Source organism: Myotis myotis, unplaced genomic scaffold (assembly GCF_014108235.1).
Source record: "Myotis myotis isolate mMyoMyo1 unplaced genomic scaffold, mMyoMyo1.p scaffold_m19_p_2, whole genome shotgun sequence".
NCBI lineage: Eukaryota > Metazoa > Chordata > Mammalia > Chiroptera > Vespertilionidae > Myotis > Myotis myotis.
In genome coordinates, this window is record NW_023416324.1 from 188,325,227 (window position 1) to 188,341,873 (window position 16,647).

The 16,647-nt window shown below is 38.0% G+C and overlaps 1 protein-coding gene across 2 annotated transcripts in view; it reads right to left on the minus strand.

Annotated features, from left to right (window-relative positions):
* Positions 1–16,647, minus strand: part of SERPINI1 (serpin family I member 1) — a 78,961-nt gene that overhangs the window by 10,347 nt on the left and 51,967 nt on the right. For both annotated transcript variants that reach the window (XM_036347399.1, XM_036347397.1), the window contains exons 4-6: positions 15,551–15,745; positions 13,245–13,449; positions 6,111–6,208 (exon numbers count right to left, since the gene is read on the minus strand). In XM_036347399.1, coding sequence (XP_036203292.1) covers positions 6,111–6,208; positions 13,245–13,449; positions 15,551–15,745 — 498 coding nt within the window. The remainder of the gene's footprint in view (positions 1–6,110; positions 6,209–13,244; positions 13,450–15,550; positions 15,746–16,647) is intronic.

A 16,647-nucleotide genomic window follows, 5' to 3' on the forward strand; every position in this document is an offset into this window, starting at 1 on the left:
ATAAAAAACAAACAAACTCAATAACACAGAGCATCTCATCTTACTTATGCCTTCACTTAGTAAGTCCTAAGCAGCAAGCCCAGCCCAAGCACCTACAAGGATCAATCTTTGGGAGTTTTAAATTCTAGTCAGGGGATATGAGATGCATAAATAATGATGAGATCAGATGTGATATGTGGCATAAATACAAGGACAGAACATTTTAAAATTGAAGGAGCGATTAGTTCTGGTTGTTGTACTCATGGTGGCTTGATAAAGTTGGGGATGCGTACAGAGGTATTTCTGTTGGGAGAGATTTCATCAAAATGGGGAGCTTGGGGGATGTGAGGGGCAGAGCGAGTGTTCAGTTTGGCTGTAGCACAAGCCACGCATAAGGAATCAGACAGCTAAGGCTGGAGGGAGCTGAGGTCTGAATGCCCCGCTGAGCAGTGGACGGTGCACAGCAGGCTGAAGGGAGGCTGTGAACAGGAACTGGAATGAGCTGAGAGTGAGTTTTAAGGCGATTAATCTTGGCAGTAGTAGATAAGTGGTAGATAAGACAGATTAAATGGAAGAGAGATTGGAAACCATTTAGGAGGCTATTGAAATAGTCTAAGACAGCAGTAATGGGAGTCTGAAATGAAGGCGGATGCCATGAAATAGAAAATAAAGGAGTGGATTCAAGAGGTCTTAGCAAAGGCTTCTCAAGTCACTCTTTCTCCAGAAGCAGGAGAACGTGAAGTAGAGTTGCTGCTGCTGCTGCTGCTGTTGTTTGGGTCCACGACTAAATCACATTTGCTACGTTTGAAGATAAATATTTTATCACATGATTTCAGAATGTAGCAGCGTCACAATAGTACCTAATTGTTTTCTGGGTGCTTTCGAATTTACAAAACCTATTAATCATGTTATTTTTAAAGAGTTTCCTAGCTTTTAAATAAGAATCTTAATTGAAGAAATAATACATATATGGGGTAAAATTCCAAACAAACAGTGCACAATATGTGAAACAGAACCTCACACTTAAAATATCTAACAACCTCTGTCCAGTATTCAAGAGGCAACTACTGCTATTACTTTCTAAGACATTGTTCAGAAATGTTCTATGCATTGAAAAGATTAAATACATACCTATATTCTCTTCTTCCCTCTTTGGATCCAATATGCTACCATTCTGCTCTTCAATGTTTCCCCTCTCTGCTTCTGCAATGCTCTCTCTAGCAAAGGGTTTCTCAACTCATCACAATTGACATTTGGGGCTGGATAATATCTTGCTGTGGGGCTGCCCTGTGCCGTGTATATCACAGGTTTATAGAAAGCATCCCTGGCCTCTGCACCCAAGATAGCATAACACTCCCCGGTTTTGACAACCAAAAAGGTCTCCAGCAGTTGGCAAATATGCCCTGGAGGGCCAATTGTCCTGGCTGAGGACCACTGCACCAATAAAACATTTCCATCACATTTTATTAAATCCAACAGTTTATATTCTCTCCCACATAAGACTGTATGCTTTTTTAGTGAAGGTATAATATCTTGATCCTTTCTTGATTTTTATGACATAGTACTTTGCTCACACTATCCACTTCACAGAGTTGTTAAATGAAAGAAATAGACATAGTGTTGAATATAATTAATGTTGTATATCTTAAGCACCATTTAATTCTCATCCTATATAATAAAAGGTTAATATGCAAATCAATTGAATGGTGGAATGACCGGTCGCTATGACACACACTGACCACCAGGGGGAAGACTCTCAATGCAGGAGCTGCCCCCTGTGGTCAGTGCGCTCCCACAGGGGAGTGCTGCTCAGCCAGAAGCCGGGCTCGTTGCTTCTTAGCACTGCCTTGGCTAAGGAGCAAAGGAGACTCTCTTATCTCCAGGCAGCACTAAGGACCCCTCGGGGGATGTCCGCCTGCCAAGTTAGGCCTGCTTCCCGTGGAGCGGGCCTAAGCCGGCAGGTGGACATCCCCCAAGGGGATCCTGGACTGCGAGAGGGCACAAGCCAGGCTGAGCTCCTTATTCCCAGTGCAGGAATGTTGTGCACCAGGCCTCTAGTTAAAGTATAAAGTAATAATATGCTAATAAGTTTCCTGGGTACTTGTGGGGGTTACTATGTGTCATAGACATTTTAATCATTATTAGGAGGCAAAAAAACTCAACCAGTGACAAGAATACTAACCATGTAAGGTAGAGCATATGGTGCCCAAATAAATGATGCAGGGATCAAACGGTACTGAATTTAGAGGAAGCTTAGAGGCAAGTCTTATGGTTGTGTCAGTAGATAGTTTTTGAATGAATGAATGATTTATATGTTAATATATATGAGAGAGAGAGAGAGAGAGAGAGAGAGAGAGAGAGAGAGAGAGAGAGAGAGAGATTGGTTGGGGTGGTTGGCATGCTGAGGCTACTAAGACTCTGGCAAAACTAGGAATTTAAGAATTAGAGTTCCCACTGAAAGCTTGAGATACAGGCTTTAGAGCTTTCATCAAATTATCCTGAGGACATGAACGGGGTAGTGTTTGGGGCTGCCCAATTCTGGATTTCTTACTGAAGTTTTAGGAGTATATGTCTCAAGAAATGAAATGTGTAAGGTAGCCCCAAGGAAAGCTCTTCTCTCCTTCCCTCCCTCGTTTGCTCCTTTAGCCAAGGCTGTGTTGGCCCCGTGCCAGGAATGGGAAATGCAGCAGTGAGCAGGGTGCTGAGAAAGAGTCAATTCTGATGGAGGTTTAATCAAACAACCAGCAACTTCACATACATCCGATACAATATGAACTCTGAAAGATCCTACTGCTTTTTCCAATCCCCCAACAGCTGCATTCATAATGTATATCTATGCTCTAGTGTCTCTGTACACAGCAAAGGCGATTAAACATTACCTTATAAACCTTCCAGATACGCCAAAAATTTTAGGCTACACTGACCACAATAATTGACTTGCCATTGCAGTGCTACCCCCTTGGGACTGAAAAGCAGCAGATACTAGTATACCATACGTGTGAAATAACGGCCTAGATGTTTGGGTGGGACAGTGAGAGTGAATCTCTAATCAAACTGAAAATAGAGCCATGTTCAGAAAGCAGAATGCAATTATCCAGTTGGAATTTGGCCTGTATGGTAGACAGATTCTCTCAGTTCTTAAGAAAGTGAGCATATGCCCTAACCGGTTTGGCTCAGTGGATAGAGCGTTGGCCTGCAGACTGAAGGGTCCTAGGTTCAATTCCGGTCAAGGGCATGTACCTTGGTTGCAGGCACATCCCCAGTGGGGGGCGTGCAGTAGGCAGCTGAATCGATGTTTCTCTCTCATCGACGTTTCTAACTCTCTAACCCTCTCCCTTCCTCTCTGTAAAAAATCAATAAAATATATTTTAAAAAAAAGAAAAAAGAAAGTGAGCACAGACCTTTAGATTATACTATGCTTGAGCCATGAAAGTATTTCTGACTCAAGTTGAAAGGCACCCTTTACCTTTAGCATCTCCACCAGTACCACCTTCTTGACAATCTCACTGAAGAGTTCCGAGCCTCAGTCGCTGAATGCGAGTCATGAAAACCTTTACTCAAGGGAAATTCACTTCCTTTGTGTGCACATAGCAGACATTTAGAGAAGCTTAGTAGTGTTTTGCAACGTAAGCTCTCTAAATAAGGGGTAGAAGATGTGGTATCGGACACATCAATATCATCTCACTCCTGGAAATTCAGTGCTGCTTAGAAAACAGTCTGCTCAGTCCTAAACCTGGAAGGGCAAGGCTTTTTTGATTGTAGACTCCTTGAGAAATTTATTGAAAGCAATGAATGTGCTATCTCCTCCCTGGTGTGTTCTCTCTCTCTCTCTCCCTCTCTCTCCCCCTCTCTCTCTCTCTCTCCAATGGGAATTCACACTAAATGTAATTTCAGGGATGGAGACCTCTACTTCCCTGAATTCAGTCCATGGGTTCTCACACTCCAGGTTTAGAAGCTATTATTTGGCCAGCTTGATTGTTTATAGGTTGCTACTTCAGGAAAAGAAAACTAAATTTTCTCCTGCAACTCATGAACTGTTAAGAAAATCTTCTATCACCTCAGTTCTCTCTAGATGGAGAATTTGATTCAAAAAATTGCATATAAAGAGGCCTTACATGTTGAATTTCTTTTATCTTGCTATATATTTGACTTTATCTCATAAAAAAACAGATTGTTTTTATTTTCTGTATTTTATAGAAATGATAGAAAATAATCATTGTATAAGTTGAGTCTCAAACTCACAGTTAGCTTTATTCTATGACTAGAGGCCCAGTGCACAAAAATTTGTGCACTCCGGGGGGGGGGGGGGCCCCTCAGCCCGGCCTGTGCCCTTTCGCAGTCTGGGACCCCTCGGGGGATGACCACCTGCTGGCTTAGGACCACTCCCTGGGGGATCAGGCCTAAGCTGGCAGTCAGACATCCCTCTGGCAGCCCGGGAGCCCTCGGGGGATGTCCACTTGCCAGCAGGGAGCAGGCCTAGGCTGCAGTTGGACATCTTTAGCGCTGCTGAGAAGATGGGAGAGGCTCCCACCACCACCGCTGTACTGGCAGCCATCAGCCTGGCTTGTGGCTGAGCAGAGCTTCCCCTGTGGGAGCACACTGACCACCAGGAGGAAGCTTCTGCATTGAGCATCTGCCCCCTGGTGGTCAGTGTGTGTCATAGTGACCAGTCATTCCCAGTCATTCTGCTGTTAGGGTCAATTTGCATATTACCCTTCTATTATATAGGAGTGCCTGGCCAGCCTGGGTGAGATACTGATGGCTGTTTGCAGGCTGGCCACAGCCCCTTCAGGGTGGGGGTTCCCCCTGGGGTTCCTGGCCAGCCTGGGTGAGGGGCTGATGGCTGTTTGCAGCCCCTTCAGTGTGGGGGTCCCCACTGGGGTGCCTGGCCAGTCTGGGTGAGGGGCTGATGGCTGTTTGCAGGCTGGCCACAACCCCCAGCCACCCAAGTTCCCAGTGGAGGCTGGCTGGAAGCAGATATCTGGGATTTGTTTATCTTCTATAATTGAAACTTTGTTGCCTTTAGTGGAGGCTACAGCCGGCTCAGGGCTGGCAGAATCTTGGCTTCCTCCATCGCCGGGGCAACCCAGCCTCCTGCTTGCTCCAGCTCCGTGGCTGCTGGCCGCCATCTTAGTTGGGTTCATTTGCATATAGTCGCTCTGATTGGCTGGTGGGCGTGGCTTAGGGCATAGCAAAGGTACAGTCAATTAGCATCTTTGTCTTTTATTAGTGTAGATAAATATCTTGGGGTTGGCTACTTACTTAAAGGTATTTCCAAAAAGATTTTGTAGGTTCTAAGTACTTTAATGTTAGAAATATAGTATGATATTTTACAATGAACAAATTAGGGCAACTTAATAAATTATTCAAGTGAATTTTATTTTCTTGAAATATTTAAAATAAATTACTCAATATACAATATGCTGGGTATGTTTTAAACCTACTTCTTCAAAATCTATGTTTTTTTATTGAAGACTTAGAATAATATTTACCTCATCTTACTGAGCACTGTTTTAAAAGTATTTAGTTCTCATAGCAGAAACTCATTTATCCTCTCTTCCTTCTTTCTTTCCTCTATGATTTATTATTACCGGACATATTGAGATATTTGATCAATAGATTTATTTATTATGTACTCTACAAGGCATTGTATCTGATGATATGGGAAGTTCAAAATTAAGACAGGTCTTCTGGAGACCATAGTCTATTTTCAAAGATAAAACATGGACCAGGATAATATAAACTTAATGTTTTGACTATATTTATAATTTTGCTTGTAGAAGTTAAACATAGTTATTATATTTATCTGGTAAACAACTATATTTTACCTCAGAAATCTATAATAAATAGATAATTCAATATCACTTTAAAAACTTTTTATGAAATAACATGAGGGAGAGAGAGAGAGAGAGAGAGAGAGAGAGAGAGAGAGAGAGAGATGAGAGAGAAACATTGATCAGTTGGCTCCCATACACACCCAGACTGGGGACTGAACTCACAACCTGGGTATGTGCCCAGACTGGAATTGAATCTACCACCTTCCAGTGTATGGGATGATGCTCCAACCAACAGAGCCATAAGGGCCAGGGCAAAATAACATTTTTTTTTTTAAATTAGTGTTTGTTTCCTACCAGACAAGGCTGTCAAATTTGCATTTTTGGTGAAAACTTCAGTTATTCCAAGAGCCTTCAAGACATCTTTTAAATCAATCTCCTGTTCCACTGTGAACCTGGAGAACACAAGGGGGAAAAATTAGTTACTGCATTTTTAAAGTATTTCGTTACAGTATCTTGTTATCTGAGACAAGAATAAAATGTTAGAATGTAGATATTTAAAGCCTGTTTTATGAGGTAAAATTATACTAAAACTGGCTTTTGACTGAAAGTAGTATTTCATTGTGCTTATAAAAAGAGAGGGTGTCAAATGGAATAATATAACAGAATAGTATTAAATTAAGTAGGAAAATACATAACATGGACACAAAGCCATCATATATGGTGGAATAAATGAGTTTTGATATCAAGAATAATTACCATAATACTATGTAAAATTTGTACATGAACAGTTTTCAAGTCCTTTGACCTATAAATATATTTGTGTGTTGTTGTTTTTAAGATGGTAATGATTAATCATACATTTCCCCAAGATGCTTCATTCTCTTCTTAGTATCCTGGTCAACTTTCTACCCAATAAAAAGGGTTAAATAAGAGCCAATTGTTTCTATAAAATGAATACATCCAGCATTTCAACTCCATGTAACTCACAGAAAGGAAACATAAAAACTATCAAGTTTAAAAATATATATGTTCTCGGTTATAGTAACCTCTAGGACATAAGCCTGTTCTCATGGTAGTATCCCACAAAAATTGTTAATCAATGAAAGTGAGTTAAATATTATATCTTAAAAACTATGCACTTTTATAATTATACAGAGATTTTTAAATCAAGAATAATAGATCTTTTTTGTTCCAATGAATTAATATACATGATAATTAATATACTTATGAATTATTATACATAAATGTGCCTCATTTTTGTAAAAATAAATACAACATTATTTAAAAACTTAAAAATAAGAACAGTGGTCATAAACAGAACATTAATTTAAAACATGGTTCCCACAGAAAGCCAGATTGTTACTAAACAGAATCTCTCCCAAACCAATGAGTTGTATCACCCATCTTACTAGTAAAAGATATGGGCCAAACATGGCTGCATTAACAAACAAATGCATTTGTTAAAAGCAAAGGGTTTTAATATATCTATAAAAAGTGAAAACAACTGGTTAGAATTAAATGTGTCTCCTGATCAATATGAATAAAACATAAATTTTAGGCAACAACTGTGTACTTAACAGAGCTAAGTCTGCAATAGTCATTAAATGTCACATTAACGTAGCATCACTTTTTCTTCTTCTTTTTTTTATGTGGCTTCATTGCTGATGCCTGGTTTTAAGAAAAGTGACAAGAGAATGATTGCCATAAATGAGGTAGACACCAAGAGGAGTGATTAGTTTTAGCAGGTCTGTGTTTATGAAAAAATCAGAGCAAAAGACAAGGAAATGTAGAGCAAACATACTAAATTTTATCTATACCCCACACTTTAACTTGGACTTAACACTTTTATTTTGTTTTTTACAAAAAGGTTGATATCGATTGTAAAAGTACAAAAGGAGATGAATAGGAAAATACGGAATATCTTGGAGAATACATTTGATAACTTGATTAAGGTTTTTGTGTGTGTGCTTTATTATTGTCATTATCATTAATTTATTTTTTGATCACTTACTATATGGAGCTTACTATATGTTACAAGAGTAGAAAAAACAGTCATATAAGTGTCACTGCAGCCCTCAGAAGTAGGTATTATTATTATTATCCCCAGTTAAAAGAAGAAGAAACTGAAGGCAGAAAGATGAAATAACCGACAAGGCCATGCAGCTAAATAAATGGCAAGACTGGGATAGGGGTCCAGGTAGCATGATATTTGTAACGATTCTCTAAATTAGAAAGGAAAGGAAGATGTCAGGAGGGAATTCTTTTTGCCTCTTAAAATCAACTTCTTTTTTTCACACTTCTGAGGCTGGCTGTTTCGGTGAGGACGGTAATTTAGCCGGACTGACATGGGCAAGTTCCTTGGTTTCCATATGCCTCAGTTTTGGCATATAGAAAATGGCAATAATAATAATAATAATAATACCCACTTCATAGTATTGTTGATGGGATTAAATAAGGTTTCTCAAAGTCTTATAATGGTGTTGGCATGTAGCAGGCATGTGATAAATAGCAGTACTGTTAACAGTTCTTATTATATTGAAGTTATGTATAATCACATTATTATAATGTTAAGATGTGTATATTTGCATTTTAGTGGTGATGAAGTAACTTGATTAAGTAGCCGTATTAATCCCTGCTACTTTCACTGCAAATTAGTCAAATCTAGTGTCTTTTTTCATTTTAATATTTGCAGTATCTGCATAGGACAAAACACATAGGTGGAAGTGAACTCAAATCATGAGAATGTTGTTCTAAGTGGAAGACAGGATGTAAACAATTTCCATTTATTCATTCATCCTCTTCTTTTCCTCATCAACTATTGAAGAATACCTATTATCCATTTATAATATCTTTCCCCTTAATAATATAAATATTCATTTTTATACTGAATGCTTACTATGTCACAGGCACTATGTGAATCCTTTTATGTACAGTATTTCCTTTAATCATCTCCATGACAATCTCACACAACCCTATGATATAGGTATTATCTCTAGTCCACAAAAGAGCCCCCAAAAGCTAAGCAACTTGCCCTGGTCACACAGCTAACAGGTCATCAAATGAGGGTATGAACTAAGGTCTTCCTGATTGCAAAGCTCCCTCAAGACTAATCACTATAATTAAAACAATGGTTTATTAAAACAACAACAACAACAACAACAACAACTACAGGCAGATTTTATATTTCACCCACTGAATTTAAAAATAAAAGGCCAAACACTGCTTTAAAAAAAATACCAAAGGCATGCCTGCTTTAATAAAGGCATACAATGTAATGGCATATCTGCACCTTTTTGTCTGAATAAGCTGAAGAAGTATGTGGAGGGCAGAAGCATCAGAGACTGAGTAGATATGTGGAACAAATGTTACAAAAAACAAATATAAATTACCTTTAATAAAATTTATAAGTAATTAAGAAACTAAGCAAACCCTTTGTAGAAAAACCTAATAAAAAGCATTTGGGTTGAAGAACAAAATCAGATGGCTTATGCATTGGTTTTCTTTTATAAACATGAAACTGAAGTGCTTTATTAGTAGACAATCATTTCAAAATAACAGCGTGGTTCCCGGCTGCATAACAAAGAACCACTTTATATTCTTTGATTTCTCTCTGGTCACAAATGACAAATCTGAGACGACAAAAGTCAGAGTGAAAAGACATTACAGCCAGGGACCTCTGCCTTCCAAGTATTACTGGATTTTGATTTTAGAAAATTCTTCTTATACTTAAGCTGCATCAGTAAATACTGAAGAGCCAGAGCATGTAATGAAGAGAGGAATGTTCATTAGAACCTGTTTTTAGAACGGGTACCTAGAGAAAAGCATATATAAAACTACCCATAGGTTAACATAAGATAAATACTAGTATTTAAAATGTACATTGAGCCCAGCTAGCATGGCTCATTGGTTGAGCATGGACCTATGAACCAGGAGGTCACAGGTCGATTCCGGGTCAGGGCACATGCCTGGGTTGCGGGCTCAATCCCTAATCTGAGGGTATGTAGGAGGCAGCCTATCAATGATGATGATGCTTTTCTCTCTCTTCTCCTCTCCCTTCCTCTCTCTAAAATCAGTAAAAGCATATAAAAATGTGCACTGAAAATTAAACAACAATAGATAGTACTTATATGATGCTTACTCTGTGCCAGGCATTATTCTAAAGTGCTTTTTAGAGTTAATCTCTCTCTCTCTCTCTCTCTCTCTCTCTCTCTCTCTCTCTCTCTCTCTCTCTCTCTCCATATATATATATATATATATACCAAACTATTTTTGCTATTGTGGGTAAATTGGAAGCATATTTGACAATATTATTTAAATCTTAGAGATGTATTCCTGTGCACAAACCTTATGGAATTCCACTGGATTTGGCGATATCACATAGGTATAGCAATCTTACCCTCTTCTAAACAGACTTCTTATATTTTGGATAAAAATACACTTTTAATTTATTATCTGAGTCCTGTAGGATTTATTGTTGGGGGGGATAACACAAATACAAAAGTGATTGTCCTATCTCTCCTCCCCCATGCCCTGAAATACCCTATACCTCTTAAGAAAGGCACTCTACAGTTTTCTCTATAAAATGTAGTATAACAGAAAGTAAAGTACCTGTCAAGCAGAACAAGAATTGGTCAAATTACAGAAATGCAAAGTTGCATTTTTAGGTAATAATTCCCATATGAATAAAATTACACAAACCATTTAGACAGACACTTGAGTGAACCCAGAACACAGCTATCAGGACAATGTTACCTTTGCTAAAATTGGGTCACAGAAGTCATTACCTTTATCAAACATTTTGTGGATCCTAATGCTGTACAATGGAGGGGGGGTGGATAGTTTCCCATTGATTATTACTGACACATTAGTATTTGAAAATAGCCAATCCCTTGAAAAGGGAAACTAAATTTATCTTTCCTCTCAATTAGCCTCCCTCTGTATGCATTAGCCATGCAGAGGGAGAGTTCACAGAATTCCTACAGAAATGGATACATGAAAATCAGCTGTGCCTAGTTTAGTAACAAGCATTAATATGAGGAAGCAAGCTAAACTATTTCATAATTGAAGAGTGTATCTTAGAATATGAAAAATTAATTTTCTTCTGCACCCACGTTCAGTTTCTCAGTGGATAGGACCTGGAGATCACATTTTCTAGTGAATATGGTTGAATTAGAACATGTGATACTTAAGCATTCATTTGCAATTCTGCTACAGTACTCCTAAGTAACTGCATCTTCACAGAATTAAGCATTTAGGGATGCTGCACTTAATGCATAAAATTCAATAAGGAGAGCATTAACACTGTACAGATTTTCGCATATTATCAAAAGGAATTCATGCCCAGCTGGTGTGACTCAGCGGTTGAGCATGGACCCATGAACCAAAAGGTCATGGGTGTGACTCCCAGTCAGAGCACATGCCTGGGTTGAGGGCTCCATCCCCAGTAGGGGGTGTGCAGGAGACAGCTGATTGATGATGTTTTTATCTCATGGATGTTTCCATGCCTCCCCTTCCTCTCTCTCTAAAAACCAATAAACCAATGGAAATAAAAAAGAAATTCATTATAAAATTCAAGGAAAAATGTAAGATTAATAATAAAGGTCTCTGGATGAGATTTTAGATCTGATTTAGATATTTAAATTTAGTTAATAATGCTTAAAAGTAAATTCTTTTAGAGTTAAGATATATTGTTTATATATTCAGTATGTATACATCAATTATATAAATATACATACATACACACACACATACACACATGTAATATATATATTTTACATGGCCTTAGCTTTATTTGTTAGATAGTCACTGGCTACCTCTATCTCCCTGAGCATAGACATAGTGGAAACTTGCTACATAGTAGTAAAAGTGTTCTCATGGAAAGCTATGCAAATTTAATATTTTAGCCAAAACTAAATAAATATTTGGAGTGTGAATACCTTAATTTTTATGTGTGGACTAAGAAATGTATGGCTATTTATTATGTATGGTTACAGATTATGGATATGTAACACTTTCTAGGCAAAACTGTCTACAGTTCCAAATAATCTCCATATACATAAACAAACATCAGCTAAGTTTTTTGAAAAATAAGCATTTATATAAGATGTAACTATTTTTACATTTTTTATTGTTTAAAGTATTACAAATAGTATAAGAATAACTTTTAAATAATTCCTAAAATTAGAATATGAATGTTTAGTAATTAAATTTTAATACTAATATCTTACTTATCATCTTTAATGTTCATATTAATTAATTATATTTGTATAATTTTTTTAATATGGAATGAATGTTAGAACTGTACTTCCACATACACACAGACGTATATTTTTTCCTGTTGTTTATCTTGTTTTCCTGTTGTATGTCTTGTTTTCTAATCCAGAATTTACACACTATTTTTGCTTATAAATTTGTTTGTGTTCACTGGTCTCACACCCTTGCTAGGTTTTAAGGTATTCAAGGACAGAATAAATATCAGTTGGGTTTTGTTTTGCAAACACACTTCTATCATGGGGGAGAGATCTGACTGTAGAAGAACTTACAGAAGTAAAGTAAGACTTACAAAAGGGTAATCTCATTGTGGGGTGGTAACATAAATGTCTTGTCACAATGGGAAGATGCATAAGTGAGGCCAAAGTGAGGGTCAAGTGCTTATCAGATGGTTCATGGAAGGCTTCCTAAAACTGGTGCCAGAGCTGTACCCTAAAGCTTAAGTATATAAATCTGGCAAAGCAATGTAAAGAGGGCATTTTAGGTCAATACAAAAAATACACATAGAGACCCAGAGACATGAGAAGAGCATGATGCCTGTGGCACACAGACAGTACATGCTACCAAATGTTTGCTGTGCTGGTGGCCAGAGGTAGGGTTGAGGAAGAAAATGGTGTAAGAACAGCTAGGCCCTGTATGGACCTTATTCTTTTGGCCACAGGGAGAATATTAAGCTTCTTCCTGCTTACTTATGGTTGTATCTTGGCACCTAGCACAGGGACTTGTTTGTTCTTTTGCCAACAATGTCAGAGATCATTTTTCCAGCTATAATCAAATTTAAATATTAATGAAATACAGAAGACTGTCACTGTAAATTATATTCAGAGACAATCTATTGGAAAAATCTTTTACAATGAAGCCAAGAATATTGACTCATATCTGAAACTAGGTGTTGGTAAATAGTATTGACTAAATCAATAAGTGAGCCTGTGTCTCTGAGCAGGACAACATGAGAATTAAAGAATACTTTGAAAAAAGGAGAAGAAGGAGAATAATTAGAGGAAGAAGGGGAAGAGGAGGAGGGGGGAGGAGGAGGAAGAACAGAGGAGGAGGAGTGACAGGAGGATGAGAGAGGACAGAATAGGACGAGTAACAGGAGGAGGAGAGTAACACAAGACTTAAAATTCAAAAGTAATGGCGAGAGTTTCCCTAGGTCGGAATCTTCGTTGCTCTCCCTCCCTCCATGCTCTCAGGGGGAGTCACACAGGAGCCTCTCACCTGGGCAGGTACACTTCCACCTTCTGCTTCTTCACAGAGTTCGCCCATTCTTCAATCAGCTGCGCTTTGAGCAGTGGCTCCAGAGTGGCCAGTGGAACTTCCTGTCTGGACAACACCAGCATCATACTGACCTCATCTCCCTCATATGGAATTTCTAGGACTTGGTAGATACCACCAGCTTCATTGGAGCCATCACTAAATTCCCCTAAAAAGAAAAGAAATGTGATAAAAAGGCCCATGTCAAAGCCGAAATAAAAGGTTTAAATTTGTTACAACTTTTTAAAAAAATATAAGAGATTTAGGCATCTGAGAAAAAGGTTTACTTAAAAACAGACCTTGAAATTCAAGTGAATCCTACATCCTGCAGAATTTATTTATTTTAGAATCCCCAGAATTAGCTCACATTTGTCACAACATGTTCTCTAGACTTAGTTTATATTTTAAAATGGGACTTCAAATGAATATAGATTTAAAGGATATTATTAGAAACAATGAAATGTTTCTGGTTAGAAAAAGAAAGTCCTGAATCCTATACCACATTTACCAATATCTGCCTGATTATTAAATAGGGAAAAATTGACCATGTAATACCTGGTACTCTATTGATACTACAACTAAACGTTTTGAGGCAAAGGTAGCATAGCCATAATAAAATCCGTTCCTTTCTACAATAGCTATATAGTGTATATGTGGTGATTGTGACCTTCAGATTATGTAATTAGGTAAATTAGATAATTGGCTTTGTGTTCTATAAACTTAACTAAATTGACGAGGCTTTCATATAAAGCTCAGGTAGTCTTTAAAACAAATGGTCCTGTCACAACTTTAAAATTGTCCCCATTTTTCAAAAATTGTAACGCTTTTGTTGTGAATATTTTCCTATAATTGATCTAGGGCTCTTAAACTTCACATTAATCATTTCAATTCTCAAATAAATGGGTATTTTCCTTTCTTGTTTTTACTGTTAATTTGATTAACTGTGATTATAATACTTTTTTGCAATGTATTTGTAAATAAAATAAGCTAGTAGTTATAACATATACTTAGCTTACAATTACATTATTATAACAACAAACTCTTACAGCTTAATGTAGGGCATAGGAAGGATTCACACCCCAAATTTCTAAAAAGTCTAATGAAACATCTTTGAAAATAATGCAAGAATATTGAATTATATCATAAATTATAGACATTTAATAAATGAAACTATGAATAGTTTTGTCTGCCATACATACACAGCTGTGAAAGCAAAATTTCAAAAGAATGCTTGTAATTCAAAAAGTTGTAAGGCGTCAAATCGAGAGCTGGGTGGAACATATGGATCACTGAAAACCACCCCAAAGCCTATGACTTTTTGTAGTAACTGAATAGTCATATTCTAATATTTTTATGTGATCAAAGTCACTTTGTAGGTGTGATCAAATTTATAAATTGATGAAACATTGAAAAGCTGTCATTACACATAATCCTATATAATAAAGAGGTAATATGCAAATTGACCATCACACCCTCCCACATGATGGCTGCCCCTATGTGGGCACAAGATGGCTGCCACAAGATGGCCCGCAGGGGAGGGCAGTTGGGGGCGACCAGGCCTACAGGGGAGGGCAGTTAGGGGATACCAGGCCAGCAGGGGAGGGCAGTTGGGGGTGGCTGGGCTGGCAGGGGAGGACAGTTGGGGGCCATCGGGCCAGCAGGGAAGCAGTTAGGTGTCCATCAGGCTCACAGGGGAGTGCTTAAGGGCTGATCAGGCTGGCAGGCAGGGGAGCGGTTGGGAGCCAGCAGTCCCAGATTGTGAGAGGGCTGTCCGACTGCCCACACAGGGATCGGCCCTAAACCGGCAGTCGGACATCCCCCAAGGGGTCCCAGATTGGAGAGGGTGTATGAATTTTGTGCACTGGGCCTCTAGTATTCATAGTATTCACTCAGGATCTAATTAGAGCTAAGAAAGAGCTGGAAAATGGAGCTAAGAAAATTTAGCTTAAATTAAATTGACAAGAAATTTAAGTACTGGATATTTCATGTTCATTTTTTTAAATTTGTCAAGTCCTGGCCAGTGTGGCTCGGTTGATTGAGCATCGTCCTTTGCACCAAAAGGTCACTGGTTCAATTCCTCTTCAGGGTACATGCCCAGGTTTTGGGTTTGATCCCTGGTCTGGGTGCTTATGGGAGGAAACTGGTCACTGTTTCTTTCTTTCTTTCTCTCTCTCCCTTCATCTCTCTCTAAAATAAATAAAAACATATTTTAAAAAAGAAATTTGTTGATATACCTCAAAAAGAGAGAAATAAAAGCCAAAATGTCATACCATAATAAAATTCTCCTTGTTGGTACATCATTGGAATTTGGACTTCACTTTCATCATCTTTAGTGAAGGAAAAGGTTCTAGTATTTTCAGGTCTAAATTGTGACTTCCAGTTACCCTTGAAATAGACAGCATTGATGAGGGCCAGATGAGTGACAGCATCAAAATCTCTTGGGGATACCAAATCTTTCAACAGACCTATTCAGGAAAAATAAATGGATGAAAATTAATATTAAATTAGAAGATGAAAGGGGACCAAAGATTATCAAATTACCATCCAATAGAGTGATTCAGAAAAACTCTATACCATTACTAAACTTATAATAAACTTTAAAAATACCTTACTTTCAAAAGAAAAATGTTACACACACACACACACACACACACACACACACACACACACACACACACACACACAATTATAGCTTAAGGGCATCTAAAATAGCCACACCACCCAAAATAACACAAGTGTAGATACTTGCACCAACTGCAGAACTACATGCAGAAGAATCTCAGGCTTCAACCCTTTCTAGTTGCAATGATGCATGTAACACTCAGTACAGAGTAAGCACTCAACAAATGATGCCAGGTTTATTCTTAAACATTGCACATGATTAAAATGTCATTCAATTCAACCATGCCCCCGTGTACATTGGATATCTTTCTACCAAATATAACAACTGCTTTGACTAGGTAAAAACAGACAAGTGAAAGCCAATTTAACTTGTGATGCTTTATTTTTCTATCACATATATTCCTTTCTGAATCTATTTTGGAAGACACTGGGTCTTTGTTGATAAGTGTTTAAAAAGAGTTTGGAGCCCTAGCCAGTTTGGCTCAATGGATAGAGCGTCAGCCATTGGACTGAAGGGTCCCAGGTTCGATTCTGGTCAAGAGCACGTACCTAGGTTGCAGGCTCAATCCCTGGCTTTGTGGGGGCATGTGTGGGAGGCAAACAAAAGATGTGTCTCTCTCACATAGATATTTCTCTGTTTCTCCCCATCTCTTCCACTCTCTCTAAAAATTAATGGAAAAATATCCTCAAGTGAGGGTTAACAAACAAACAAAAAAGTTTGGAAACAAACAGCTTTTAATAATTC